This window comes from Anopheles marshallii, chromosome 3, assembly GCF_943734725.1.
Source record: "Anopheles marshallii chromosome 3, idAnoMarsDA_429_01, whole genome shotgun sequence".
NCBI lineage: Eukaryota > Metazoa > Arthropoda > Insecta > Diptera > Culicidae > Anopheles > Anopheles marshallii.
The window spans coordinates 26,926,887-26,951,572 of NC_071327.1; the positions used below are offsets into that span (position 1 = coordinate 26,926,887).

Consider the following 24,686-nt stretch of genomic DNA (forward strand, 5'->3'; position numbering starts at 1 on the left):
CTTAAACTATCTCCAAATTCCATTACATTGTAGAACAAATATCAACACAAGATGGCACAGAGCAAACTGAATGATTTGGCTGGAAAGTTCGGCAAAGGAGGTCCTCCTGGATTGACGACGGGTCTGAAGGTGTTGGCCGCCTTTGGAGCGGTTGCGTATGGCGTTAAAAACTCCATGTACACCGGTATGTATCGGGATCATATTGTGCAATAATTCGACACCGGACGGGGGCTGTGTACATGAATGATGCAACCTAACCTCTCTTTGCGTGCTAGATGCACCGGTTGAAGAAGGTTTTCGTGTAGAAAGCATGAATTTGATAATTGATCTACATCAAAGCTTTGCCAGTGTGTAAATATGTACGGAAATTGTATTAGGGAATTCAATATTAGCAAAACCTCTATTAAACACAACCTAATTTCCATCGCATTCTGTTCCGCAACATTGCATATCATTACATAACACTCGGTACTATCCCAACGTGCCCCACATCTAATGTTTATGTTTCTGATATTAATTCGGCATTGTGTTCATGTTTTCAATTTGATTTTACAGTTGAAGGTGGTCATCGTGCGATTATATTCAACCGTATCGGCGGTGTGGGTGATGATGTTTTCACCGAAGGTTTACACTTCCGCGTGCCCTGGTTCCAGTATCCCATCATTTACGACATCCGATCCCGGCCACGCAAAATTTCATCCCCAACCGGCTCGAAGGATCTGCAGATGGTGAACATTTCGCTCCGTGTCCTGTCCCGTCCCGATGCACGCAAACTGCCGGTCATGTACCGTCAGCTGGGCCAAGATTACGACGAAAAAGTGTTGCCTTCGATTTGTAACGAAGTGTTGAAAAGTGTGGTGGCCAAATTTAACGCTTCCCAGCTGATCACCCAGCGTCAGCAGGTATCGCTACTGATTCGCCGTGAACTCGTAGAGCGTGCGGCCGATTTTAACATTATTCTTGACGATGTGTCACTGACGGAGCTGAGCTTCGGCAGAGAATATACGGCGGCAGTTGAAAGCAAACAGGTTGCCCAGCAGGAAGCACAGCAGGCTGCATTCTTGGTGGAACGTGCAAAACAGGAACGACAGCAAAAGATTGTACAGGCCGAGGGTGAGGCAGAAGCGGCCAAAATGTTGGGTCTTGCCGTAGCTGAAAATCCTGGTTATCTCAAGCTTCGAAAGATTCGTGCAGCACAGAACATTGCCAGAACGGTGCGTGTTGGACGATTACGGTTTGGGCGATGAAGTGTGCCATTATCTAATTGTTTATTCCTTCTTTTCTTTCACCACAGATCGCAAACTCACAGAACCGTGTCTACCTCTCTGCCAACAGTCTGATGCTGAACATTCAGGATGATACGTTCGATGATATGTCGAAGAAAGTTTCAAGTAAGAAATGAGAATTACTAACGCCTTCGGTCACGGAGGCACCACTAACAAAGTCTAACGGTACTAACGAAAAGTTGACGTTGGGTGTAGGATTTCATCCACCGTCTACCACTGGATTTCCATACGCACAAGAGAATCCTTTTTAGATTAATCTGTAGACTGAAACATCAATTAAAGAAAGTAGTAATTGACCACATCCTCATTGAAGGATGCGGCAAGTAGCAAGCTCTCCTCTGATGGCATGCTTCGATGCAAAAGTCTTTGCTTGACATCTAGTACACTTTGGTAACGGAAAACGTTCAATTGTCATTCGAGACGCCATGTATGCTTTGATATACCGATGACGTAGTATTAATAAATTGCCTTGTTTACTGATAACGAACCGATATACTAACTCAATGTTTGAAGTAGTCTTCTTTTTGTTAAGAAGAAATAGACCACAAATCCATAATATTTGATGATGCATATTTAGCGCTCTCTTCAACTAATCTTAACCATTTTCATCTATTTTGTTTCCCCTAGGAAAATAAGTACGCATACCACGGGTGCGTTTAAAAACCTATTGCCTAAAACTGATAATACCATAGCCCGCGAAAAAAACAAAACGATAATCGAACCTAGTTACTCTTAAACTGCCGAAAAAAGCTATGAGCAAAAGAAAACACAAACCTCAACGCGAGAAACAACCATAACGCGAATCGGCCATCCTTCCTCCTTCTCCGGCAACGGCGGTGTGTCCTGTGTGCGGTACAGAAACACGGATGATTGGTCCAGAAATATGCTAGATGGATTATATGCAGCGATTTCGTGTTCCTTTATCTCGGTTTTTGTATGCCCGCAAATCCCATTACAGGCGGAGACTGACCAATGAATCTTCGATTTATTAATGCTTGTTAATTTCCGCGTAATATTTGGGAGATATGTGGACTGTGTTGAGTTGTAGGGCCGTCGATGTTTAATTTACGCTAGTGATCGTCGGAGAAGAGTATCAGGATAGGAAGAACAGTTTCGTGTGTTCGTCTGGTTTGTGAAGTAAGTGGTGTGGTAATATCAAACCTGGAAAGAATAGGCCGCCGGTACAGATCTTGATGAAGTTACTGTTTGAGCGCCGGTTGCATTTTTGTTTAGTTTAGTCGTTAAGAAGGTTGCATTTTGTGAGCGAATAAAAGTAGAAGGAATTGGCTCAATTCCTGTTCCCTGGGACACCGATTTCGTGGTGTGGTAGTAGTAAACGAAGCGTTATATTTAGTGTGTTGTTTCCGAAATATAAGAGCATCCTTTGCACCTACAACCCGATTTCCGACTATCTGGATCGTATGCTTGTACACCTTGCCTGGAGTAGGAGGAAATGGCCAAAATTTTTTACTTTGTTATGCAAAATTTTGATTTATCATTTCATTTTTAAATGTTTTGTTTATTTTCATTTTATCGATCATTCCGATCGTTCCCGCTTTTGAAACAAAACGTGGTGTGTTACACAATCGGCACGATCCAGCTGGGCGGCAGTCAGGTAGTGGATGGTTTAGCTCATCAGCCTCAACAGGACAAACGAAACCAAAACCATCAGTGAAAGAGAACGGAACCAACCAAACCGAGGATAGGCCGCATCAGCAGCAGTACGATGAAAGTTTGATAAAAATCATTGCCGAAGAAACGGTCGACCGGTTAAAGGGAAATGTGTTGTAAATGCTGCACGCTACGGTGTTTACAGGAAGAGAAAAGGAATGAGATTTCTTTCAAGCGAATGAAAATTAAATGCATTTGTGTAACACAAACGTTCGTACACGTGGTAATTCTGCTTTAGTTTATCTGTTGTCACGCATTATGGCTACATTTCTGTTTCATGTTTAGCAAATTTAATTGTGTTGTAGTTCTTTTCTTTTGCACACTGTTGCACATATTTGAAATGGTTCTTTTTTATAAATTGAAATTTTAACAAGCACAAGATCAATCGATTATCGATCAATATTGTAGATACTACGGAATAAAGGATGGAAAAACAGAAACTGTCTGCTTTTTTGGTTTGATGTAAATGATCCCTGATCCCTGTGTTTTTTGTTTTGTTTTCCTCTACCAAACGATTGATAATCAGTCAGTCAGTCCTACTAATTGATACGGTTTATGATTGGAGATACTGGAGGCAAAAAAGAGATTTTACACAAACACACACACGCACACACATGTACTACATCTACTCCTTTCTGTAGAGGTTCGAAAATGGCAGTGTTTTGTTTGTTTGTTCGAGCCCCATAAATAGCTCCCGTTCCCTGAAGGGTTTCCTGTGTGTGAGTCCGTCATTGAATGTAGTGGAACTGCATATTTACGATTAATTGCATATCGGAAGATGTTCTTCACTGGGGGTTTAGTTTCTAGTTAGCTACGGCATGTGTAATTTGCTGGGCAGAGAGAAGCTTTCACATTTAGGATGAGATGCAATTGGAAAGTGATGCTATTTAATTTATTATACCAATTGGCCGTTCGGTTCGTTCGTGTTAATCGATTTGCATTTGATTTTGGACCTCTCGTCATTGAATTGATTACCTACATCAACTATAATTGTTGTATCACGCTACGGCATATTCACCGACTACAAAAAAAATCTACACCAAATACGTTTAGAGACAGAGGGAGAGTGAGAGAGAAACGAGAGAAGAAATCTTAATGCAAAGCCGTAAAACAAACAAAAAAGACAAATTGATTCAGTTTTGCTATGCTTTCTTCTGCTTGATTTTTTGTTGAGAAAGGGAAAGTGAGAGAGTAACAGGAAAATTGAAACAAAATTGGCCAAAACAATGTACAAGGATGCACCCGAAAGGATTAGATGATCCTCAATCCCAATGCGCTTGATCGTTGAGCCGCTGAAGGATCACAACAATGAGGGGGTGGGGGGATGCATAAGATTGCATTCTTAACAATAGAGTTTATCACAGTGTTTGTTTTTAAGTTTGAAGAAAGCAACATCGGTATACAGAGCTGTTACAGTAAGGTCCATTTGCCGGGAGAGTAGCAACCAAGCACTAACAGCTTTGGAACGAAGGCGGGGAAAAAACTGTAAACAAACGCTACACATAGGCTTAAAAATACGTAACAAAGAGGTATAAGTTGGAAATAAATGGGCAGTGTAGTAATAAACAAGGAGCCGTCGAGAATGAAACGGTTCCCATTTTGTTCTTAAACATACATAAAACACCATCCGGGCTACCAAAAATACAATGTACAAATACAGAATAGTCAACTAAATTGGAACGAATACATGATAAGGATACGTTAGGTACGTTACACATCAAGAGCATTGCTCACAAGCAACGACACATTCATTACTAATTCCGCTGTATTCGATTGACACGAATGTGGCGGCGAAACCGTGAGTCTCTCTTCCAAGTACGGTAAGCTTAACCAATAATGCAAACAAGTTGCTAAATGCATCTTACGTGTAAGCGACAATCGTGCAGCTTTCGCATCATCGCAATAGTACTTTCGTGTAACGAACATCAGAGTCGTTTACCTTCCAGTTCCCGAACGATCTTCAACCTGTTTGGCTAGCTAGCTGTTTAATTAATGAGTTTAGCTAAATATAATGACTTTATGTTTGTTTCTTTGTTTGCAGGATAACAACACCAGGACGAGTTTCTTCCCGGGACCAGCTCAAGTGCACGATGAAATGCGATTAATCTAAGCCGGTAGATGCGGTGGATTGCTCATTAGCGCAAGATGATACGTTTACTGGCTCGGTGGTGTTCCACCGGTTGTGGTCGTGGTGATGCCCGCACTACTACTAGTATCGGCCGCTGTCAACGCTGTTGTACCGTTGATGGTGGTGTTGGGACAGCTCAGTGGTCAAATGCTAGTTTGCAGCAGTCCGCGCTCGAGGTTGAAACACTCCAACACGGACGCACCGATGGAGCTGCGCCTGGTAAGCATGGAAGTGACGATCGTCCACTTGTTAACCTTCGGATCGTATCGTTCGACGGAGTTGAGCGACGAGGAACCGTCGTTGCCACCGAGTGCGTACAGGAATCCGTTAGCCTCCACTACCTCGTGAGTTGATCTGTAACACCAAAGGCGATAAATAATCGAACCTTATCCACGTGAAATCTTCACTCTACCTACCTTCTAGAGTGCATTGCGCTGATCGGTTCCCAGGCGTTGGTACGCAGATTAAACCGTTCGCCAGTTTGCATGCACATGGTACCGTCGCTACCGCCGATGCAGTACAGATATCCATCCAGCGCGGCCACTCCGCAGCTGCTTCGACGTGACGTCATGCTCGGTACCGATGACCAACTACCAACACGCGGATCGAACCGTTCGACCGACGACTGATAATTGCTCGAATCGAACCCACCCAACGAATAGATGCAGTTGTCCAGCACCGCCACTCGACAGTACCGCCGACGGGTGCTCATCGCCGGACAGGATGTCCAAACGCCGGTCAGTGGATCGTACCGCTCCACGCTGCTCAAGCACGATGCGCCATCGTAACCCCCACAGACGTACAGCAACCCGTCGAACGCGCACGTTCCCAAACAGGACCGTTTCGTACCCATCGGCGTAATGTTGGTCCATTCGTTCGTGAGCGGGTTGTAACATTCGGCCGTTGCCAGATCGTTCTCCCCATCGTACCCACCGACCACGTACAGCAGCTTCCGGAGCGACGTAACGCCGGCCCGCGAGCGCCGTGAAATCATCGGCGATATGGTCATCCACGCGTTCGTCTTCGGGTTGTAGCACTCGCACTCGTTGTGGATCGCAAACAGACTGCCCCCGCCGACGGCGAATATGTACGATCGCATGCCCTCCGGCCGACGTTCGAGCGTTCGCTGACTCACCAGCGAGCTACGCTGCTCCGGTAGCAGATGGTACTTCATCGCCTCGAGCAGCAACTCTTTGCAGTGCGATTCCTCTCGCACGAGCGCTTCCGTTTCGACGCAGTTCATGAGAAATTCGCGACTAACTAGCGGAAGCCGCACGTGTGACATCAGCTCGGATATGTGCTTTTTGCGCTCGCTGAGATCGTGCTTGATCCAGTTCAGCACAGCCATAAATACTTTTTCCTCCGAGCATATGTTTAGCTGGCTGTTGGAAATTAGATCTTGCACCTGAAAAGAACGGAAGGGGATGATTTATCGATCGTTAGTTGAAAATATATTCACAAACGTAGGATTTTTTTGTCCAAAGCTAACTAAAACCTCTTAGTGGACTTTGGTGAGGAAGATGCTAGGGATGCAATAGGGTTTTGGCACCCGTATACGTATAAGGAGGATAAATGCGATCACTTTGTGGAACTTTTTACAGCAAAGCACATTTACCAGCCTCCGAATGATATTAGACGACCAATTCCCAATTCCTGCGGCAGAATAAGACCTCCAAGCGATAATACCATCTAATAAGTGAGCAGTGTGAATATTATTTCTTCCAATCGCTCTGAAATTTAGAGTTCGTCTAACTTTGAACCTAGATTCTCATCGGATGTGTTGTAAAGCCATATGTTGTAGCTTGTGAGTTCCGAAATTCTTGAACAATCTCAGGTCAACTTCAAACTGTTTGCTGATAGTATATCAGAAGACACTTACTGAAGATTTTCGCTAATTGAAGCGTGTGGGAGTTACTCCAGAAATGTTCTAACTAGTTAAAGTAACTCAAAGTAGTTTGGGCCATTGAGGACAGTTCAGAATTTACCGGATTTAAGATAATTTAAGAAGATTTAAGAAGATTTAATTTATTTAAGAGTCGCTGTGGTTTACGTAATTCTGTACAAGATTATTGGAATATCGAGGGGATGAATTTTGGTCCTAGTATCTGCAGGCACATCTTTCCTATTCTCTGAATTATGGAGTACAGAAAAAGTTACCTTTTAGTGGTGGGACACTATGTTACATGTCCTATTGTTAATAGACGAACATCTTAAGGATCTCAAGTATGTCCTAAAAGGATGTGCTCTAAAAATGTCCAAGTGATATATCATTGAGAACATCTTATTTCTCCGGTGTTCCGTTATGGTCCGCAGATTGAACAAGATGTGGGAAACTTAGCACCTTTATCTAAATTAGTATCAAAAACTAATAGAACTCCCGGTGGCGCAAAAAGTCGTCTAATTATTCTCAATGCAAAACATAATATTTCTGCAGGTTGTAAAGGCTGAAGAATATCGAATGAAAGTGTGGCTAAATCAGGTATTACTACCCATTAATTACCGCAATAGTATTGATCAATTGTATGTATTGTAATTGTAATGTCCCTTTCTGCATGTTCAAAATCTAATTTCAACGATTGTTTACTGATATCAACCATCGACTGTTTGTTTAATTTATGTAACAATTTACCGTGTACCGTCATGACACGGCAGTCGAGAAGAGCCGTATATCAAATTATCAGGTTTGATGGTTTACGGGAACGGGTATTCCATCGCTGCAAATGCAGGAAGGTGCTGGGAGATGGGCAAACGAACCGGGGTTTAATTAATTTTTCACTCCAAAACAAACAGCCTGTCCTGTTGAGAGTGTGTGCCGAGAGCATTATTGCTATTAAATTATAAACCGTACCAGAACCGTAGCTTTGAGGATGGTTCTTCACCGAGAAAACTAACCAATTGCTGTTGCGGTATTGTCAACGGAGTGCGGATTTGTGCGTCGACATGGTTGTTAGCATCGTCGGGTTGTTTTCACCGTTCGTTCGATACTTCACATCTACCCGTCGTTAGTGGGGACAGTTTATGTACATTCAATGTTCGGTTGGTGGTTCGAGGTGTACCCGGTAACATAATATTGTCAAATACGTTTCGGGTAGAAACTTCCAGTGAATGTGTGGGGTTCGCTTTTCCCATTCCGAAGACGTTTGTCGATTGTTTTTCGCTGCTATTTCCGGTGAAACGCACCTTGGTCGTTCCTTGATGGCAAAACAAAACCCCCTCCAAGCCGTAAACCTATTTGCCCAATCGCTATTTCCACGCAATAAGACGAGTCGTGAAGGCGTAGTATGATTCATAGCCGCGAGGGAATTCGGTAGTACAGGACGCTCCACTTTCATATCACGCTAGTTTGAGGGCCTTCGGAGAGCTAGTTCCGAGGATGACCTGTTTCTCCAAATTCCTGTCGTGTGTTATATTTAATGCTCAGCGATACGCATCACCACCGAGCGACATAATCGTTTCGGGATGACTTGGTTCGTCCCTGTGCCGTGTTATGGTAACATTGTCATACAATACGCTACACCCACCAACCTACCTACGGCACACCGCGCGCTGCACAATTTGGGATAAGTGAATGTTTATTTACCTCATTAAATCCTAGCAATAAAAACTCTTCCGTGCCGACGACCTGCTGGAAGTTCTGCAGCGCGTACCGGTGGGATCGGGAGTGTAGTTCCTTGCACGAGTGAGCATCTGCCGAAAGAGAATGTTTTGGGAAAGGAAATGGAAATGCAATGAACGATATGATCAAACGATGAAAATGAGAAAATCGTTTTGATGGTCGCCGAACAAACCCGGCTACAAGCGTTGTCAGCTGCCATATTGAACGCGTTGGCTACCAACAGGGACGAACGAAACATACATTCGACATTCGACGATGATTATTCGAAACGGCACCGTGCGCGATTTCCGATGGCAGATTATGGAAATGAAATGGTTTTCCATCCGGTTGACCACTTTGCTGGAAATTTTGTAGTTGCGTAATTGACGTTAGAGCTCTATTATACGCTGGGATTATATTTGTTTTGTGACAAAGAAAGGACGGCAAATTCCAACAAATTGTAACTTCTTGCACTTCTATCTTAAACTTCTCTCCAAATTCTTCTAAATGTACAAGAATTCATCTTTTAGCTCCTCAAGATCCAATCGATATTATGATAATTTGAAGTGAGTGAAGGTTCTGGTTACGAAATTCTTAACCACTTTTGGTGTCGAAATGACCGGTTTGCTGTTTGTGCACATTCCCAATCGGTTGCAGAATTTTGTATCATTACTGTCCGGTTTGCTTCTGACATCCTGGGACCTAATATATCTATTGATTATTCTAGCATTTAGGAGTTCTGTTTAGGTAGACAGAATATAAAGTGTTTGGACAGTAGAAGGACATTGTCCAATGCGACATTTGGTCAGTAGGTCAAAGAGATACCATGAAGGCTCTAGAAGTAGTAATGTGGACTGGATATGCAATTCTTCTTCAAACAATGTCATTCGAGATAATACTTTGAATAACTATTTCAGTACTTAGTAGTGAGTAGTGACAGAGACAAATTATACAATTGTTATTCTAATAGCACCATTCAGTTCAAGTTCAAGCAGATATGAACATCAGCTCAGAATAGAGGGGGATATTCTAAAAAAGCCAATAGGGCAATTATATAACAACCTGGATGGACCCAAACTGTGCAAAAGCAATCATTAAAATAATGTTCTGAAGCAATCAACTCGATTTTTCCGTGCTTGCTCTCCGCGGGCACCGTTTTCTGACTGCCGTTCGAACCAAATTAAGATGCATAACAAATGCCGGAAGTAAACCGAATCGAAATGCATCGATTGCACGTTCCAAACGTTCCACCGTGTCGCGGACAAGATGTCGCGGACAGATAATGGACACCTTCCCCCGACGCAACCGTTACAGCACGGTCGGTGTGAGCAACAAACGAACCGACCAACACGTGTTACGCAAAAAGTGTCCGGCGTCGTCACACAGTCTATGCAATTGACCGGCCCAAAGAATCCCGATGCAAGGGAGGGGATGTAATAGCAGGGCAGAAGAGTGCGACTGAGGGCAATTATGTACCACGGGCTACAAACCCCGGTGACGTCGCGGCAATTAGGCGCCATAAACGGTCAACGGCATGGCTCTGACGGAAATACGGATAAGCCGGGTGGCCGTCGTGTGAAAGTACGCTTCGGTAACTAATCGGTCACTTGCACCATAGCAGCCGGATTGCACTTGGGCTGACAATGGTTGCTCCAGGCGTGAAAGTTCTACGACCCCCCCGGTTCGGTGATCATCGGCAGTAAATAGGATTGTGACGGTACGTACCAGCGAAACTTCGAATTCCCAGACAGTTTGAGGGATGTAGCTGACGAAGCAGAAATTTGCAGCATGCTTCACGGACCGATTGAATCTGCAGCAGGCTCGAAGCCGGAAGAAGTACCTGTCGGGTGGGAAAGGAAGAAATATTGATTACTATCGGGTGCATTATGTGTTGGTACGTTACTAATGCCACAGGCAACGATGATTTGCTGATAAAGTAACAAAATTCTTCACATAAATTTCATTCTGAGGCTAATAAAGATTAATGGGGTTGATTGGCAAAGTCCACGAGGCAGACGATTCATTTATACATAAATAGCTGATTGTACATGGAAAAAAAAGTTGAGCATAATGAAGATTGATCGTTTGGATATTGAGTTTGTTTGGTAAGGTAAAGCAAGTCGCTTAAAACTCGGATGAATATTTGATTATTAAAATACTCAGAAATAACGACTAACTTCAAATGTCACGTCGTTTAATTGATACTAACATGACTAACAATATTAACTCAACCATATACTAGAAGCAATGTTAAAACATTCTTCAAACATTCTTAGCAATTTTTATCTTCAAATTATATAGCTAAATAACAGGGCGATTCCATGAACTCAGGCCTTAGCCTTCACCTTAATAAGATCTCATTTCTCAGTGATATCAAGTAAAGAGTGTAGTTATGTTAAGAATTAGAAGTATTCGGTAAGGAGATATCTACTGGTACGGAGGATGTACTTTTAACGTCATGCCTGGAAGGTGGGCAGATACCGGACACTCATGATTCAACTCCAAAACGTGTGATTGTCATCCTAGTAGCATTAGACAACGACAACGCGAGCTCCAGAGCTGGAAGACAATCCAGGGACCGGATCAAGACATTATTGGAACGTTACATGACATGGATGGCAATAGCCGATGATACGAATAGGAAACACTTGGTACACAGAAATGTTATATAATTGAAGAAATATTAGTACAACAACCTCATGTTTGGAGCACCTCCGAGTATGCGCTAGTTCAGAAGATCTTCTCAATCTCAACTTATCCATGTCCAACCGAAAGAATTTGAAGCACGATGTAGGATAGAATAATTGGCAACCCGCCTTTAGTCTACCAGGAGAGGAACTTCAACAACCTCGTACGATGATAAGTGGATAGAAGGGATTCCAGCTAACCAATTCTCTTACGATAGACATCAAGTGGATTAAGATGGCGATGCTCACCTGCACGTTGTCCTCCGTTATGGTGATCTCGCCACTGTACGCGTACTCGATGAGCTGCTTCAGGGACGATGGGTCAATATCGTGCAGCGTGACCACGTCGCAGTTCCGCTCGAGCATGTCATCTGCAAAATTCAATATGCCGTCCATTAATGCAAACGTTTGCCCATCCCTTTCGTACCCGGCACCCGATATGGGACGGATTTGTCTGCGGGTTTGTTAATTGAATTCACGACCCTGCATACAACTCTCAGCGTACCGTGGACGAAACACATCCTGGCGGCCTACTCTACCCCACACTTACCGTTAAACATGGCGTAGAAGTACGGTGAAACCGAAGCTAGTATGACTTTGTGGGCATTGATCGTTTCACCCCCGACTTCTAGCGTGACATCACAAAGCTGTAGGAAGGTAGATTCGAACGAAAAAAGCGAGAACGTAAATGGTTATTCGGAGAACGGACAGTACAAACTGTGCCTCGGTAGTTGGTTTTAGGTTTCAGCGTTGACCTCAAGTTTGTGCAGGGGCGACAAAACCTCAAGTGTCCGGTGTATGCAAATTGAGTGCAACGCTTGCAAGCATGCAAAAGGCGTAAAGCGGATTTGGGCCGCAAATTTGATTGTCATAATTTGACTGTTGAACCTGGATTTCGACACCTTTCCGGCACAGGGAGCAGGGTTGTTTGCCGAAATCGGAGGTACTATTTCGGTCCACTCACCTGTGCATTCTGTCGCATACGGTTGATGGCGGAGAAGGACGCTATGCAGTGGCCAGGGTTTTGGTGGTGGGCCTGCGGCAGTATGTCATCGTTGGACATGTTCGGTGGGCTGAGATCGCTGGGAGTTTGCGTGGAGTTGCATGTTACAGTGGTGACATCCTCGCCGCCATTTGCCGTTTCACCGTTGCCTACCGGAGACCTAATACAGGGGAGAGATTTTCCGTTTTTAGTGAACTCCTTACTTGGGTGAAGATTATCGTTGTTAGGTGTTTGGAATTCGTCCAACATTCCCGTAATAACATTTAATCCTTAACATCAAATTCAATTTCATTAAAATGTCTGAATTTTAAATTTATCTCCCTGTTTACTAAGCCGTACCAGGGGGAAGTTTTTAGCACAAACTTGTTACATCATTTAACTCCAACGAATTACCACAGGAATGTCCTCTGCCCAGTATGCACTTTGCTCGCCGTGACCGACGACGGGCAGATACAACCAACGAGTTTCCATTCATTTGCACCTCCATTCAGTTGTTGCCAAGTGTTTTAATTTCATTCCATTTGCTTTGGCTTAATTGCATTTGTAAAAGCGGGCGCCTGGTTGCTGCGTCTCGGTACGTGCAGCCTCGGCAAGTAATAAAAATGGAGGGAGCAAAAGGAAGCAAAAAGCACCCGGTCCGCTCCCATTCTTATCAGAATACCATTTCTCACTCGTCTATCTTAATCCGTCTGTCATGAGATTTCCCTTATCTAACCGGAGGTTTCAAGTTTTACGCCATCCATTAGTAGATGCTCCACTTCGGTACCAGCGTTGGAGCACTTCCTTCCGATGGGGTTCGTTTTAATGCCAGGTCCTGGGTGTGGGACGGTGTACAACTACCAGGGAGCAGCCGATGGTAGGAAGTTCTTCCATGTCATGGCAAGTGAAATGCGACAGTTGTAAAATTTATCCCACCCTTGCGGCAGACCATACTCGCAAAGCTTTGTTAGGAACCGTGCCAAACAAATGGCGAGCAAACAAAAAAAGAAAAACCCACCCCAGACCACTCGAACGAACCATCTGGCTCTTTTTCGAATCGATGGCACGTTTCCTGGGTTTGGAGCATTCAATACCCGTCCGATCGTCGATGGGCTGGAGGAAACTGAAGCTCAAATTGAAAAAAGTTGTACAAGCGCAGCCTAGCAACAAAAAAAAAAACGGAAGAACCTCACTCGGTCCAAGTTTTACATCATGTTTTCCTTCCGCGGGTGGTTTCGGTTTTTATGTGTGTTGTTGGGTGTGTGTGTGTGTTTGGGTGTGCCCACTCAAACCAAAACATTTGGCCCTGTTCCGGTATGTCGAATCTGTTTGTCATGGTAAAACCGCTTGAGAGCGTTTGCTGGCGCCAGCACTAAATGATGCTGACGGGCTTTTCTTGTGCTGTGCTGCGGGAGCATGAGAGTTCGCTTTGGGGTGGACGGGAAGTAATACAATGAAACAATAGTGGAATATCATGATTCGCGATGCATTTGATAAGGACATCTTCACTTAATAAACTCAACTCAAGTGGGAGAATTCCATGTCCGACTGTACTTTGAGAGGTTAAATTTGGGTAACTCGAGATTCTCGTCTAAGTTTCGTTTAGTCTAAAAAGTGTTTAGTATACCAGAGTTTATGACAATTGTAATTGATTGTTGCAACCAAAACTTCCATTTCATTGCCACCGTCTTCTTTACTACGTAACAGGAAATATGATAAGTGACTCGCTACTGAATTTCGTAAATCTTTCTTTGTGTCGATCATGATAAGGGAAATATAAATCATTATAAACCTGCTTGTTGACTTGGCTAATCTTCTTTTTAAGTAGCTCTACAGCTGTTGTCATTCTTTAGTTATCCAAAGAGCTGAATGGTTGGTTTGCTCTACCGTCGTTTAATAAATTTTAAAGTCGGATGCGATAGCATAGCCCCGGTGGTAAACTCCTGTGTTAGGCTTACCAAGCTTGTAAAAATTGCAGTAACCAACATCAAATCGACGGATAACCTCAGAAGCGCTTTGCTATTCCTTGCTGAGGGGTTCAGAACGATGACCATCTGTCTCCTTTTCGATCCGATTTGAGGGTGAAAACTTTGGAGGCCATCTTCTATTAGTTACTCCTGTGCCTGACATAAGCTGACGGCATAGACATAATTGATTTACGGCACTCTAATGTATCATATGGTCACTGAGGCAGAAAACCTCGGGTTGAAGTTTAACGAGCCAAAAATCAAAATGATGGTGACATTTTCGGCAGTCCTGTTACTGTCATAAGGCCATTGTATGAAGTGGTGTTGTGCAGATAGGTACAGATGGCACACTAAAGTCGTTTAAAAGCAAATTTATCTTGAATAATAAAACAAACTCTTTCTGAAATACCCAGTGACATTCCTACATCATTACCTCTCAGTAATGATTTCAGTTCAAATATGGCGAAAACATCTCAGTCACGACGAATTCACGGTTTTCTAACAAAGTAGCCTTGTCAGACTCAGGTGGGATGATGCAGTTCTTAAAATGATGCTTGAGATAGATGTATTGTTTGAGTAGAATACAGAAATGTAGCATTTTTTTTTAGTTATTTTATAGCTTCTTTCATTAAATATGAAATAGGAGTAAAGTTCCTGGCCTAATTTAGTCTAGATTTTGCCTTGATTTTGGCGTCAGGTTAAACAATCCAAAGATCTCGTGCACCAATAATCCGACTTCGTAGAATTTAAAAGCCTTGACAGTTAGTATATGACAAACATGATCCAATCATTAGACCAAAAAGAATACTTTAAAGCCCAATTTATTGATTTAAATTGAACTGAAACCGATGCCCTCAATAGGAAATAGATACAGCTGCAATCCATTTGAATTGAAAAGGAAGAACAAACGAATACTAATTACGGAGCAGCGCTTTGACAAACTTTGCCTTAATTTGCGGCTCGTTAGGAATAAAATATAGTACAACTTCTAACAACGCTCCATCCTATTAGTTTAACGAGGAACGCCCTCCACAGTTTTAGTTCTGTGATCAAGAACTTTAAACCGACGTCAAGTCAAGAGACCGTTCAGTTATAAAATCAGGCACCCAACGATCACGGGACCACATTTTAGTCCCATCCGTTGGAAGTCCTACAATCACGGATAACGATGGAGCTAAAAAAGTTGAACCCCCGTTGGGATGCGTACGACCGACGAGATTCGTTCTGGTTGCAGTTGGTGTGTTTGAAGTATTTGGGTCTTTGGCCACCGGAGGATTCGGATCAGGCCACTCGGAAGCGGTACATTGCGTACGGTTGGGCCCTGCGGATCGTGTTTCTACACCTGTACGCACTAACGCAAGCATTGTACTTCAAGGACGTGAAGGATATCAATGTGAGAGTGGTGAAGCTGTGCTTCGCAGCGTTTCAGAGTTCACTTGCGTTCTTTCTCTTGCAGGACATTGCTAATGCGCTGTTTGTGCTGATGACACAGGTTACACTGATCTACAAGCTGGAGAAGTTTAATTACAACATATCCCGCATTCAGGCATGCTTGCGCAAACTTAACTGCACACTGTACCATCCGAAGCAGCAAGAAGAATACGGGTAATGAGGTGAAAAGATGGATCTGGAAAAAGTTGGAACTAACTGCAAGCTATTCCTCAAACTAGGCCTGTACTACGGTCGATGAGTGGTGTATTTTGGCTGATGATCTTTCTCATGTTCGTTGCCATCTTTACCATCATCATGTGGGTGGTTTCACCCGCGTTCGACAAAGATCGTCGACTACCCGTTCCGGCCTGGTTCCCGGTGGACTATCATCGTTCGGACACCGTGTACGGAGTGTTGTTCCTCTATCAAACGATCGGGATTGTCATGAGTGCGACGTACAACTTCTCCACCGACACCATGTTTTCCGGCTTGATGTTGCACGTAAATGGACAAATAGTGCGTCTTGGCAGTATGGTGAAGAAGGTAAAAGGGTCTACGCAATGTTTAACTTTAAAGGTTTAATTTTCCTAAAATCATATTGCAATACTTTAGATAGGACATGAAGTACCTCCAGAACGTCTGTTTCTCATAGACACGGCAACAACTGATGACGAATGGAAAGAGATGAGAAGGCGAATCAATTATCACTCGAAAGTGTATGGGAAGACGTACGCCGAAGTGACTGAGTGTGTACTATTCCACAAGGATATCCTGTGGTAAGGACTCTCTCGCAGTGTGCTTTTCGGGATGGAATGAGTTACAAACAGTTCTGTTCATGTTCACCAAAGCTTCAGCGATGAAGTGCAGGACATTTTCCAGGGATCCATTTTTGCACAAGTGTGCGCCTCGGTAATTATCATTTGCATGACACTGCTGCAAGCCACCGGGGACGAGGTCACGATGGCCGATCTGCTTGGGTGTGCGTTCTATCTGCTGGTGATGACTTCTCAGGTGTTTATATTTTGCTATGTTGGAAACGAAATCTCCTACACGGTACGTAACACGAATGCGGGCAGATCGATTGATCGGTTGAGGATCGATTTTAAAATGCGTTCATTTGCAGACGGATAAGTTTACGGAGTTTGTGGGATTTTCCAACTACTTTCGGTTCGATAAGCTCACCAGTCAGGCTATCATTTTCTTCATGCAAATGTGAGGTGTTTCTAGCAGAACTTAATTACCAAGGATAATTAATTTCTTTTTTTTCAGGACATTAAAAGATGTTCACATTAAGGTGGGTAGTGTGCTGCAGGTAACATTGAATTTACACACCTTTTTACAGGTACGGCATTAAATTTATGAAGGCATGTTTTGTTTTTTAATTGTTAATTTACGTTTAATAAATTTTATTCCTATTTCCAGATTATGAAGCTCTCATACTCTTATCTCGCTGTATTACAAAGCATGGAATCAGAGTAACAATAAAAGGTTAAACTTTCAGAATACTCGTAGAGTGTTATGAACAGTTTGTAGAATAAATATTATTTAGAAAACAAACCATATCATTTACTAGTTTTGCATATGTTTGAAAGTTATGTCTAGAAATTAAACAATTTGTGATGCATGAAGTACTTTTTTCGACCTCATTTAAGACAGAATAGAATATTAGTTTTATTAGTTACCATAAAACTTCTTTTGCAAACACATAACAAAATAGTCGATTATAGCATTTGATCCGATGGAAAAAACTGGAAGAAGCCGCTACTATGCCTTATTTTAGACAATAAAATAGAACTAGTAAAGTTCTTGAGGAAGAATTTCATGAGGGATGGGCTATAGCTGATCCCAACATTTACGAATTTCACGCCTCGGAGACTTAAACAATTTAGAATCAAATTCCACACGTTGTTCACATAAGCACACCAATTATTGCTTCAAAATCCTATGAATATTTCCTTTATGATAACTTCAATCTCAATAATAGAAAAATGTTCCAATTCCAAATACATCAAGTATACGACCACTTCCAGGGGTTATTAAAAGCACGCGTTTTTATAGTAAGAAATATCAAAAGGAATTATTTATTTATTACCACCCGTGTATTTCCACCACACAGTTTACCCATTTCACAAATGGAGGTGGATTGAACGGAATTTTCTATCCACTTTCTCAGAATTCCTTAGGAATCTAAGTCTCTAAAGGCCATTTCAGCATCATCATCAACATCAGAAGAGAAAGTCGAAAAAAGGAAATGAGATTTCGCACATAAATCTCATTTTAAAGGCAATTTTCAAATTGCTTCCCTTTGCCATCACATATCATGAGATCTGCACGAAATGGCTGATAAAAATGTGGAAATTTTATTCACCGAGTTGTCTACTAAACTTAACAACCATCTGCAATTGAAGGACGTGCTTCGTGTAATATAATTCTGTTAAAAATCGACATAAAAATGGCCCTCTGATTCGTCGTATGATGCAGATCAACGATACCATCCCTTTGAAGTTGGTGCAGCGTGCTTCAAGTGGTCCCAGTAGTGCCTGCGAGCTATCGCGCGCACTTCACATCGTCTAGACGTCATACTTGTCCATGAGAACAGCAAAACCAAAACCAAAAAAAAAAAAACAGAGGGACAAACTTACGTGTTCGATTTGACGGGCAGGAACATTTTCTTGTTGCACGCTACCAGCTTAGAAAGATGCTTGATGAGAAAGATTTTCACCTTCAAGGTGCATATTCGGCGCGGAGCCGCAACTGCCGTCGAGGTGGAAGGTGTCGGCGAGGTGGCCCTAGCGGAAGGTTGCTGTGCGGTCGAACAAGACACTTCCGGTTGCAGTTGGGCAGCGTTTGAGCAGCTTCCGTGGTCGTCACCGGTTGTTTGTAGCGGTTGCTGATTTCGAGAATCGCCTGCTGCAATGCCCTGCTGGCTGGTGTCGTTGACGACGGTGGTGGTTATGATCTGTTGCGTAGCGGTGGCAGCAGTACTGATCGAAGCAAGCGATGCTAGCTGTGCGATGGCAAGCTTAGGCTGCTGCTGGCAGGCTGTGGACCGCCCGGTCGGGACGACTGGAAGGCGCTCGGGGTGTTCTAACTCTACGCTCGCTGTATCCGGCACGTCCGTCGAGGCAGGTCGCGAGCATCGGACTAACTTGGTGCAGCTGTGCAGGGAAGCTGTGGGTGAACCCGCCGCGGAAGCCGCTGAGGCGCAGGATCGATCCACTTTTACTGGCGTTACGCACAGGCGCGCGTTCGGTACGAAACTTCCACCGTCGCGAACGGGCCGTTGGCGACGCGCCGGATAGCTGGACACGAGGCGCTACGAGATCTGGCCTCTATCCCAACTATCCTACCCGTGGACACGGTCTTTCGACACTTCACTTCACGCGCCACTGACGTCAACCCGGCTGGGTTGGATGGGAAAACACAAAACTTGCCGTATCCACCCGTATTCAACTACTTATGTTCGCATGCATTAGATGAGGAGTTGTATGGGGTGGAAAAAACACACACACGCACACAAACACAACCGTTGAGCACTAACCGTGATGACCGATTCTATTTCGGAAAGAAAAGAAATAAACAAAACAGATAATAAAAATGAATCGCTACGGAGCCGTTTGGAGAGCGGGTTGATGTGTAGCAGCTAGGACAAGTGCAGGAACAAGACAACAGGGAGATCGTGCGGATGGAATTGGTGGGAGGTGATGGAATTGTAGAATGATAAACTGGATGATTGCACGAGACGTAACATGTGTTCGATACGCTCATCCACAGCGAAACTACCGACCAGCAAACGCCGTCGTATGAGACCGGCGATAAAGATGATAAATTATGCAGACTCATTTGGGACCATCGGTGAACACAATCGTGACCGTGTATGAAAGTTTTGTATGGGAAAAGGATCGTGAAATCTACCGTCTATGTTGTACCTTTTATCCTCTACCACTGGGCAACCCGATGGTAAACCGGTTTTTTGTTGGTTGGTAATATTTGATATCATTAAACAGATAAAGTATGATTACGAGAAGAAAGTGTTACTAGCACCAATGAATCGATTTGGGAATCCTGTGGATTGCCTCCAAAACGCGAGTTGATGGCAATGGACATACCAGAAGTGTTATTGGACATTTTATTGAACATATTTGCACAATAAAGAAGATTGCGGGTTGAAGGTGTTTTGGTAGTGGCGTCGGTCTTCGTACGACAAGTCCGGTCCAATATCCCATTCGGACCAACCTAGTCTATGTCTAGGCTACGTAAATAAGTCTAGTAGGCCAGAAATATCAGGCATGACCTGTCGTTAAGCCTAGAAGGTCGTTAAGCCTAGAAGAAAATTATGGATGTAGGAATTGTATTTAATTTTTAGTATAAAATTTGTATGTTAAGGTATGCCCTAAGTTTGACTACTCCCCTAGAAATTAGAACATAATTCAAGTTATCACAATTCCTTGAATAGTTGAAGATCTATATAGGAACAGGAGAGTTATAGTATTAAATTAGTTTGTTACAAGGAATTCCTTAAGTTTGACTATTTCTCTTGCAAATGGAGTATAATTGAAGTCCCTTGCAACTAGGAATAAATTAAAGTTATCACAATTCCTTAAATAGTTGAAGATATCTATCTGAACTGAAGAGTTCTAGATTTGTAAGACTATAACAGCTTTGATGTGTGATCGATAGAACAACGTAAAAAGAGTTCTGAAAGACTCGGTTTTAAACAATTTCCTATACATTTTTTCCTGACCTCAATGCGTTCTTAGCATCTTAAAACGTCACTTTGAGGCTTCGTAGAAATACGCACTTTCGACCCGGCAAAAACTTACGACACGGAATGCGTGAGCTTCTTTGCACGGCCAAACGTAATCGGCGACCTAGCGAAGGTTCCACCAATACACCGACCGCCATCACCCCGGAACAGCCGGATCTTTTCGCAAACAAAACAACGCCCACAAATGGGATTACGTCTATTCAGCACACATTCGGGTTGCACTTTCCGGGTTCCATTCATTCTGCAATGGGCCGGCTGACACAATGGCCTACATACGGCAGCTGAGAACTGACCGTATCACGTACGAGCGCTGGACGTCTTGCATTGATTCATGGTTCGCCCATCCGCCCCGAATGGACGAGCGTAGGACCGGTGTTTTGGGGAGTGGCGTGTGAACTTCCTCTACAATAGTGTCCACTGAATGCTTCGCTGCACATTGCTTGATTGCACTCGCGCACTCTGTAGTACTGAGCGGCACTCCACCGGATGTTTGGGGGGAGAAAGTTGCAATGTGACAGTCGGTAGCTTTTATTCATTGATGAGGGTACCCGTCATTAACGTGGAAGTTTGAAATATGGAACTTGTTGCCACACCTAGGAATGGCTGTTGCTTTAGCTGAGAACTTAGATAGGGGCACATCGTTAAATAACTAGATATATTTCGTACATATTTTTCTGCAAATATTCTTATAAATGTTTTACAATTTTTACATAAAATTTGTTCTAAAGAAGCTGAAGATATCTTACACCAAGAGTACACCACGACACACTAGTTCCTAGTCGTCCTGTGTCGCATCAACCTCTGCCCCAGTGCTTGATTCATGCTTCGACCCATCTCCGTCGTTCTCCACGTTGAGGGACGGATTGACCATTAAATCATCCATACATTCGACGTAAACACATCGATCACAGCAGCACGCAAAATGTCCTCCTTGTTCAAGATGTGTGCTTTCCTTGAGAAACAGAAACACCGCCCGGGGAACTATCGTCTCCTTGATGTGGTACCCGTACTGGAAATCGCACTCCAGTATCGCTTCGTTAAAGTCCGCATCGTAGTCGCCATTGTACAACGTTTCGGGATTGAAAAAATCAAAGAACGAATTCCCCGGCGTCAACGTCAGATTGTGTTCCGGCTTCCAGTCGATGGTGCAGCCTTTGCAGTGGTAGATTTCGAACCCGTTAAACCTGGCCGGTGCATCCGGATTGGGTGCGCAGCGCAGGAAGTACTGCTTGGTGAGCACCTCGTTCGTGAAGTAATCGTTACTGCCGAAGTGAAACTGTAGCTCAAACCCGGCCTCCGGTTCATTCACGAGCAGGACGCGTATATCCTGCAGCTGTTTCAGCACCGGTTCATCCGCCGGCTGAATCAAGTGGTCGAGCAAGCTGGATTTCAGCACGGTCAACCAAAACTCCGGTATCCCTTTCGGTTGATCGGCCGCATCGTTCGGGGCGGGATTCGCTTCCAGCAGTTCGGGCACATCCTCCCCATTGACGATCCGTGCAATCTTTCGTTGACATTCGGTAAACTCCGACTGATATTCGACTTCCATCGCGTGTGCCTTGTAGTGGAACTTTACCTCCAGGTCAACAACATCCAGCTGGATCTTGCGCAACGCGTACAGCTTGGCCTGAATGTTCGGCGGAGTTGGGTTCGCCGTGGCCGATTGCTCCAATTCAATTTCCTTGATGCGCTTCTCGATGACAGATATTTGATGCAATAGGGAGGCTTCAGTTCTCCCCGCCGAAGGTTCGTTCGCGGGCGATGGAACCGACGGGGAACTTGCCGCTGCTTCGTGCGTTACGTGATCGGCCATTTTAGTTTTGGCTGTGTGCTTTAATCACAGAGATACTCAGCTACGGGTTTTATGACCAACTGTACTCGTCTGGTTTGTCTTACTAACTGTCTTCACGCGGCGAATTCGCAATCACAGCCTACCGTGTTGTAATAATGCTACTGTGTATTCAGACAGAAATGTTTGGTATCGCACGGTTTTAAAATAACTGTTGGGAAATCATTGAAGAATTAATTTATTTTGAACGCCTAAACCTTCGTTTTAAGAATGAAAGACGTAAAATCAAATTGTTCACACTTTCATCAAAATGCAAAGTCTGATCAGCACACGATTTTGCATAACTTGAGGGCCACATATTGATTTTCAGTTGTTTTCTAGTTGGAATTCTCTGTTACCTGCTTGTAAATTCCCAAAAGCTCCATTCTTGGAACTGTAATCTGAACATGAAACGACCAGAAACCATAATTACGGCATTGCGTTCTGTTGTTATTGCTTGATGAAAGATTACTTCGAATCCACAACCTAGACGGTTGGTCGGACGGACGGTCATTAATGTGATTGTAAGTATTGACATAATTATTTGATTATATTATATTACCGGGAAAGTTGTTTGGGTTGTAAGAGTGCGATAAGCACACTTTTCTTTTACAGTTCTTGGAAAAAAAAACACCTCACAAACTCGTTGCTATTTCCAACAATCTACCCAGATTGTTTCATTGCTCGAGACTCCCAGAACGCCCCACATTACCACGGAATGATCCGCTCCATCAAACGGAATTAGGAAGATTATAAATTGACGGTTATGCTTCTTCGCTACGCAACATGTCGCTTTTAAGTCATGCACGAAACCGACCTCCATAACGCCAGGTCGCTGTTGCAAGGCGACGGACCTTGAATATGAATGAACCCACAGCAACCGAACCGAAACCAACCGCTTGAAGCAACGTCCCATTTTGCGTGTTACGAATGTTGAAAACTCCGCTGGAATTCGGATCCCGAAGGTTCCCGCAGGATAACGTGCGTGTGCAATCCTTCTTCGAACGCCGCGAATCAACAATAAACGCGTAAAAGTATATAAGCCTCTCGAAGAAGGAGGGTGGGTTTTATTCCCGCCCGGTCATTTTGGGGTGGAAAACTAGGTCAATGTTGCCGAAACGTTGCTCCACACGGTGTCCCGCGTGTGCAAACGTGGTATAATTTTACGACCCTTCCCAAAAAAAAAAAACATATGATAGCTCTTCACGCGCCAGGTCCTGGGTGGTTTGGAGGGTCGAACGGGGGAAAAATAAAAACAAAAGAAAATCGAACCCTGGATGCCATTTCACTGTCTTGTCGGTGTTACAGAATGAAAACCTTACAGGAAAAAAACACGATTGTCTGTGAATGGAAAATTCTGACCCAGCAACGACGAAGATAATGGTGAATGCATGATGATCCTGATAGCAAAACCTTTTGTCTGCAGACCGGTCACATGTTTCGCAAAAAGGTTAATGCCGTCGACGCGTGGTGTATCACTGGCAGGATCTGTTCGGTTGCTGATGCTATTTCCGTTCCCGGCCAGACCCAGCTATCGTACCAGAACGGGTGGTTTAAACGCATAAGGTTGCGCGGTACGGGTCGATTTCCCTGCTCAACCATTTCCACGGTAGGGAAGCAATTTTCACCTTGTTTTTCACTTTCACTTTCCGGCCCATTCTGGGCGGGCATTGGCGTCATCGGATCCGTTCTGTTCGTACCGTTGGCACAGAAGCGTGTGGCAGCGTGTGGCGTAATTTTTCCCCAGTTATGTAATACACCGGCTGCAAAACTCGGTAAGACTTGCGACTGGTGCTGGACGTGTTACGCCTTATCGATTCCTCTTGCTTGGCTGTGTGGAAGGTGGGTGCGCTGTGCTTTCCCTTTGAGGCGCAAGCCCGAAAGGGGACAGTATTTACATCGTTCATAGAGTAATGAGTACACCCGGCCTCCGGTGTGGTTTTGGGTCCGGTCCGGTAGCAATGTTCCACGCGGTTTTTTTGCTACACAACATTACGGGATCAGGCAGGAACAGTGTGTGTGTGGGGGGTTCTAGGATTTGGTTAGCAACAAACCGCCACACCGGCTTTCGGGCCGACCGTTGCAAGGTTGAACAGGGCGCAAGTTTTTCCGGAGAAAAACCACAGGTAAAAGGAGAATTTTATTTATGGGGGCTAGTTTTCTGAGGGTGCCTTGTTTTATCACACCAGGGGAGGGCGAAGGGGTCAATTTCGTATCGATTTCGGCCCGTTGTGAGTGGCATCCAGGAAGGCATGTGTCGAAACATAGTTCAGGAAGTGCCACATGGTTGCTAACATTTGCCCTCGTGTCGTAAAATTCGGAGGATTTACTGTGTCCCGGCCA

General features: G+C 44.0%; 4 protein-coding genes across 4 annotated transcripts; 2 read left to right on the forward strand and 2 right to left on the reverse strand.

Annotated features, from left to right (window-relative positions):
• Nucleotides 1–51: 51 nt before the first annotated feature.
• LOC128715818 (prohibitin-2) lies at nt 52–3,077 on the forward strand. The gene is made up of 4 exons (XM_053810735.1): nt 52–184; nt 556–1,214; nt 1,295–1,391; nt 2,887–3,077. Exons 1-4 carry the CDS (start codon nt 52–54, stop codon nt 3,075–3,077), a joined length of 1,080 nt encoding a protein of 359 aa, XP_053666710.1.
• A 2,151-nt stretch (nt 3,078–5,228) lies between these two features.
• Nucleotides 5,229–18,415, reverse strand: LOC128715860 (kelch-like protein 17). The gene is made up of 8 exons (XM_053810777.1): nt 18,390–18,415; nt 12,332–12,530; nt 11,918–12,014; nt 11,617–11,738; nt 10,406–10,520; nt 8,666–8,772; nt 5,502–6,490; nt 5,229–5,439 (listed from the first exon to the last, which is right to left on the reverse strand). Exons 1-8 carry the CDS (start codon nt 18,413–18,415, stop codon nt 5,229–5,231), a joined length of 1,866 nt encoding a protein of 621 aa, XP_053666752.1.
• Nucleotides 15,485–17,226, forward strand: LOC128715861 (odorant receptor Or1). Its single transcript, XM_053810779.1, has 8 exons — nt 15,485–15,709; nt 15,773–15,921; nt 15,987–16,290; nt 16,360–16,523; nt 16,596–16,800; nt 16,871–16,959; nt 17,017–17,089; nt 17,170–17,226. The coding sequence occupies exons 1-8, from the start codon at nt 15,485–15,487 to the stop codon at nt 17,224–17,226; spliced, it is 1,266 nt and encodes a 421-aa protein (XP_053666754.1).
• Nucleotides 18,416–21,290: 2,875 nt separating the features above from the next.
• Nucleotides 21,291–22,328, reverse strand: LOC128715480 (nucleosome assembly protein 1-like 1-B). Its single transcript, XM_053810386.1, has one exon. The coding sequence runs from the start codon at nt 22,326–22,328 to the stop codon at nt 21,291–21,293; it is 1,038 nt and encodes a 345-aa protein (XP_053666361.1).
• Between the last annotated feature and the right edge of the window lie 2,358 nt (nt 22,329–24,686).

Coding starts and splice junctions, on each gene's coding strand:
- LOC128715818 (XM_053810735.1), top strand. CDS start 52: ATGGCACAGAGCAAACTGAATGATTTGGCTGGAAAGTTCGGCAAAGGA. Junction 185..555: donor TAAAAACTCCATGTACACCG/GTATGTATCGGG, acceptor TTGATTTTACAG/TTGAAGGTGGTCATCGTGCG. Junction 1,215..1,294: donor CACAGAACATTGCCAGAACG/GTGCGTGTTGGA, acceptor CTTTCACCACAG/ATCGCAAACTCACAGAACCG.
- LOC128715861 (XM_053810779.1), top strand. CDS start 15,485: ATGGAGCTAAAAAAGTTGAACCCCCGTTGGGATGCGTACGACCGACGA. Junction 16,801..16,870: donor GAAACGAAATCTCCTACACG/GTACGTAACACG, acceptor GTTCATTTGCAG/ACGGATAAGTTTACGGAGTT. Junction 17,090..17,169: donor ATTTACACACCTTTTTACAG/GTACGGCATTAA, acceptor TCCTATTTCCAG/ATTATGAAGCTCTCATACTC.
- LOC128715860 (XM_053810777.1), bottom strand. CDS start 18,415: ATGTTCCTGCCCGTCAAATCGAACAC. Junction 12,531..18,389: donor CTGCCCGTCAAATCGAACAC/GTAAGTTTGTCC, acceptor CCCCTGTATTAG/GTCTCCGGTAGGCAACGGTG. Junction 5,440..5,501: donor AGCGCAATGCACTCTAGAAG/GTAGGTAGAGTG, acceptor TTGGTGTTACAG/ATCAACTCACGAGGTAGTGG.
- LOC128715480 (XM_053810386.1), bottom strand. CDS start 22,328: ATGGCCGATCACGTAACGCACGAAGCAGCGGCAAGTTCCCCGTCGGTT.